The sequence below is a fragment of the Phytophthora infestans genome, genomic scaffold (assembly GCF_000142945.1).
Source record: "Phytophthora infestans T30-4 supercont1.685 genomic scaffold, whole genome shotgun sequence".
NCBI classification, from domain to species: Eukaryota; Oomycota; class Peronosporomycetes; order Peronosporales; family Peronosporaceae; genus Phytophthora; species Phytophthora infestans.
This window is the reverse complement of record NW_003303104.1, coordinates 7960-13215: the sequence shown is the minus strand read 5'-3', so window position 1 is coordinate 13215 and position 5256 is coordinate 7960. Positions and strand designations below refer to the sequence as shown.

The following is a 5256-nucleotide window of genomic DNA, read 5'->3' as shown; positions in this document are numbered from 1 at the left end:
CTTACGTCCTAGTCTGCATCCAATCATTTGGTGCATCCAATCATGGACTCGTGCAATCATCCTGTTCGTTCAATCATCTGTAGCGCATACATCCGTTTGCGCAATCGACTTACCGTAAACATCGCGGGGTCCTTCGAAACCGGTTTTACTGGTATGCCGAAGCTGGACGAGACGCCTTCTTGACAACACACCCTTCTTGGTCCCCCGTGGAGTCTTCATGGACATCACGATGTCGCCGGTCCCGACTGCCTGAACCACACCATCGTCCGCGAGATGTACGTCCACCGGAGACATCTTCTTGTAGTTCTTCATGTACTCCTTCGAGTACGTCATGTGCTGCGTCGCACCCGAGTCGACCAGCCACTTGTCACTTGACTTAGTGGTCTTGCTCCCACCACCAGCCAAGAAGAGAAACTCGCCCGATTCTTCTTCATCGCGCGCGACGTTTGCTCGTTGCGGCCTCTGTCGCTCCGCATTCTCACGAATCCTCACCGGACACTTGGCGATCCAATGGCCTTGTTCGCCGCAGTAGTGACACGCGCTTGTCTTTGGCGCCTGTCGTCCCTTACGCTTACCGTTGTCACTCGTCATGAACGCTTGACCGTGCGCGGCGCCGTCCGCACCGCCACCTTGCTCTTTGCGCTTCATGTCCTCATGTAGCAGCCGAGCCGTCACTAGTTCCCACGACAGTGAGTCAGCTCTCGACTCCAACGCCGTGATGAGGAACTGGTACGACTCGCTTAGACTTGCCAGAAGCGTGATCACCAAGTCGTCCTCGCTGACCGGAGCGCCCACTGCGTCGAGCTGCTCCGCCAGCGTCTTGATCTTGTTGATGTGCTCCAGCACATCATCACCTTTTTCCATCATCGTGGTGATGAAACGTCGACGAAGGAAGAGCTTGTTCGCCAAACTCTTCTTCTCGAAGTGTCCTTCCAGCCTTGACCAGGCATCATGCGCACCATTCGCCGACAGAACCAACGGCAGCTGCGAATCCTCCATCGCGAGACAGATAATCGCCAGCGCCTTGCGCGACTTCCGCTTGAACGTCGCTTGGTCCAACGCGGTAGCGCAGTGCTCCATCTTCAGTTCGCCACTGACGACTTCCCACAGGTCGCGCTCTTCCAGCACCATCTGCATCTTGAACTTCCACGTGTGAAAGTTGGTTCCGTCGAACTTGTTGATGCGGGCGGTCGTTGAAGTGGCGTCCATGGCGTAGGCGTAGTCTTGGGCAGAGTCTGCGGGGCTTGGGCTCATAACCAAAAGGAAGGTCGTTTGTGCACTAGATGATAAAACGCTAAGTGATTGATTTATTGGAGCTTACTCTGTCTTACGTCCTAGTCTGCATCCAATCATTTGGTGCATCCAATCATGGACTCGTCCAATCATCCTGTTCGTTCAATCATCTGTTTGCGCATACATCCGTTTGCGCAATTGACTTACCGTAAACATCGCGGGGTCCTTGGAAACCGGTTTTACTGGTATGCCGAAGCTGGACGAGACGCCTTCTTGACAACACACCCTTCTTGGTCCCCCGTGGAGTCTTCATGGAAATCACGATGTCGCCGGTCCCGACTGCCTGAACCACACCATCGTCCGCGAGATGTACGTCCACCGGAGACATCTTCTTGTAGTTCTTCATGTACTCCTTCGAGTACGTCATGTGCTGCGTCGCACCCGAGTCGACCAGCCACTTGTCACTTGACTTAGTGGTCTTGCTCCCACCACCAGCCAAGAAGAGAAACTCGCCCGATTCTTCTTCATCGCGCGCGACGTTTGCTCGTTGCGGCCTCTGTCGCTCCGCATTTTCACGAAATCCTCACCGGACACTTGGCGATCTAATGTCTGTGGTGAAGTGCTTTCTCAGAAATAAGAGAATGGTCCTGACGCGGGGTCACTATCCCGAATCAGTGACAATTTCAAGTGATTATAGAGGATTTGGGTTGTTTGGCACGGGTGCAAGTTGCCTGTGGTGGATTAGCCATGGCGAGCAGCACCTCGTATGGAATGACGATGGATCTGATATGAGCGATGTACGAGAAGGCAAGATCCACCAAGACTTACCTCGGATCCACCCTTACCTGGATTCACTAAGATGGATATGGGATATACTATACAAGAGTGGATCGAGTGTGGATCCTATGAAGGAAGGATGGTCGGTGCCCTCTGAAGGTGGATCTAGTAGCCACGGCTAATGAAGAGTCAAGATCCACCGCGAGGTACCCCGGATCCCATACTTCCGAGTTCGGATCCAAGGAGGGAGGATCCCGCCTGGAGGGACCTGGATCCAGGGTATAGGGATGATGGATACAGTGGATCTCGAACTTTCGTGGGACAACGGAGATCACAGACGGTTGCGAGATGATGTTGGATGATTGGAGAGCTCGGATCCACGGCGAGTGTACCATTACAGTGAGGTGGATCCAAGCGACCGGATTCCGGATGGAGGTTTCCCCCCTAATGAGGGGGAACCCATAATGTTATTTACCCCATGGTTTCGCGGGGGGATCTGAAGAATAATACAGCTGGGGTGATGGGTCAAGGGAAGAAGGGACATGCAGCCCCACCCTGGTAAGGGATTTAGCAGATAAAAGACATAGAAGGTAGAAATCCAGGCAGGTATAGGCTTAAATATCAATACAGTCCTCAATTTGCACAGTATCACGCAAGTGCCTTATCGCCCTCAAGAACCGGAACTACATTGGCCATACGAGCTAGGAGAAGGTTGGGAATTGCGAAACTAGTGTTGGTAGTGATAACTGGATAATACATTGGCCAGATCCTACAACCTAGTGAGCTTTTCCTTTACTTGTGCAGATCCGACAGGTTAACCGAATTTACTACTTGGTCGGTTACACCCTAGAGGTTCTCGCAATGACCAACTCAGGTGCAAACGCCACATCCAGTGGCCAACGTACCCCCGGTTTTGACAGTTTCCTTGCCAGTGGCCCACCCAGTGTCTCGCGTGGCAATGGCAACTATCTGTCGCTCGGTCTGTTCCCCACGCCCCGCCTGACCGACCGGACGCCTGGTGGAGGCGACGACGCCATGATGAGCGACTACATTAAGCTCATGGGCCCCGACACGCCCATGAACTTCCACCATAACGGCCACTTCGGCGGCGGCACCACGCCTCTACTCGAGAACCTTGGCAACGTCTTCGAGCACAACCAAAACAACCAGAACAGCGCCAACCACGCGCCGCGTAATCATATGGCGGCAATGGCGGCCGCCGCGGCTGTGCACGGCAATACGCAACAGAGAATGAAGATGGACTTCTTGTCGCCACGCGGTCTGGCGGCCCACAACTTCCAAAGCCAGGGATTCCCCACTCAAACTTCTGGTGAAGGGATGGGTTCAAACGGTGGTCCGTCCGTATCTTCGGACTACGCGGCCCAATTCTTTGTGGACAATAAGAACGACAAACGTGGCCACATGAAGACATCGAGTGTCTCAGCAGCCACTACCCCTACTCCCAAGCCGACCGGTGTCACCGCCGCCTAAAGGCTGAGAGTGAAAAACAAAGTGAGTGACCCAAGTGACGTCCACTGTGATGACTAAACACGCACGTGATCGAGCCCGACGGCTCGAAATTTCCCTCGTTACCGCAACCGACTGCGTGGGGATTGCATTGGCAAGAGCAGAGACCTCCGACTCGACGGCGCATGCGGCGCCTTGTAGAACGGTCGAAGCTCTTGCCGTCCTGATAGAAGAACCGAGTCCGCCGATTCCACGGACATTTTTTTGGTTCAGAAAGTTTTGACCCTTACAGATAAAGTACGGATGAATAGTAAAGTAAAACTTGACGATTTTGCAGCTTAAAGATTATTTTTTTTCACTTTCAGTTATCAGCACGAGAGAGCAACAAAATTCGTTGAGCTTGACACGAGTGCAACAGTACTGTACAGTCGATCTTATTCCGTAATCCGTTGAGCTTGACACGAGTGCAACAGTACTGTACAGTCGATCTTATTCCGTGTGAACTAGCGAGAAGCTCATCTCGAGTCGACGGCACGATATTCGACGGATGAGCCGGACTTGCCAGCTCTTTTTTGTTGTTTGCGTTTAGAGCGCTGAAAAGCCTGAAGATCATGTGCTTAGGTGGTTGTAGGTGAATCGTCGTGTATGATACAAGTCGTAGCTTGGTCGTGTCCGTCGCTCGCTTCTGGCTTGATGCAGGGACTCGTTTGCAAATTACGCGTAGAAACGTTTTGCTTGACGTGGGCTTACCGTGAGCTCAACATCAGCATTTGCCAATGAACAAGATGAGAATCAATCGTGTTTTTTTCCTAAATTTTCTCAGCTGCTTTGGTTCTCTAACAACTTTGTTGACATGTTTACAACGCCATCGTAGCAACGTTCTCCGTCACCAATTCTTGTTGCCACTGCTAATGCGAGCGCAACTTCATCGCCCACGTGCTTAACACGTCTTCTTGGATGAACTTGATGTCTTTTTCCGCCGCTGAAAACCCTTCCTGTCGTTCGACAAAGAGTTGAAAGAAGAATCTCACCTCGCATTCCTGGGCCGTAGCTTTCGAGGTGACTGTCCGAGCGTGGCCACATAGCTGTAGACCTTCCGTGGGGAGGAGCAACTTGGATAACCGGACGTGAACAATGCGATCGTTTTCCTCGAGCTTATGCAAGTATTGGAGACCGTGGGCCGCTGTCGTGCCGCTCGGGCATCGGATGGTTAAATTGAAGCTCTTGGCTACAGCGTGGGCTCCTCGTTTATTCATCTAAAGAATGCAAACGTGTCAGTAAACTATCTGAAAAATATACTGCAAATGAACTTACGTAGCCTCGGACAATACAATACGAAATTGTACTGCAAGACATCGAGTCCCATAATAATAACGGGAATATGATAAAGTACAATAATAATAACGGGGCCAATATAAGTATACAGACAACGACGGTGAAATCCGCCACCCATCCTCCATAGTAGCTCTTTTTTTGTTTTCGCGACAGGAAAATCCGTCGCACATTTTTATTGGGAGATAAAACGAATTAATTAGCAAAAAGCAAAGTTGAAAATCTCAACGTCTAGTGGCTGGCAGGCCGCTGTACTGTTGGGCGGTAGCTGGCAAACCACACTTTGGCATCCATAAAACTGCTCTCCTGCACTGAGTATACATGACCAACCGGATGTGTTGGTAGCTCCACGACTATCACACTATTTAATAAAGCATTTATATAAAATCAACAAAATCAAAAGATATTACCGTGCTGCAAACCGCTGGCATAGTCTCATAAACGCAA

General features: G+C 51.2%; 2 protein-coding genes across 2 annotated transcripts; one reads left to right on the top strand and one right to left on the bottom strand.

Moving 5' to 3' along the window:
* Positions 1-2871: 2871 nt before the first annotated feature.
* PITG_21894 (uncharacterized protein) lies at positions 2872-3501 on the top strand (the record flags this gene model as incomplete). The annotated part of the gene is made up of 1 exon (XM_002996873.1): positions 2872-3501. One exon carries the CDS (start codon positions 2872-2874, stop codon positions 3499-3501), a length of 630 nt encoding a protein of 209 aa, XP_002996919.1.
* An 884-nt stretch (positions 3502-4385) lies between these two features.
* PITG_21893 (uncharacterized protein) lies at positions 4386-5240 on the bottom strand (the record flags this gene model as incomplete). The annotated part of the gene is made up of 2 exons (XM_002996872.1): positions 4386-4733; positions 5220-5240. The coding sequence occupies 2 exons, from the start codon at positions 5238-5240 to the stop codon at positions 4386-4388; spliced, it is 369 nt and encodes a 122-aa protein (XP_002996918.1).
* Positions 5241-5256: the final 16 nt, after the last annotated feature.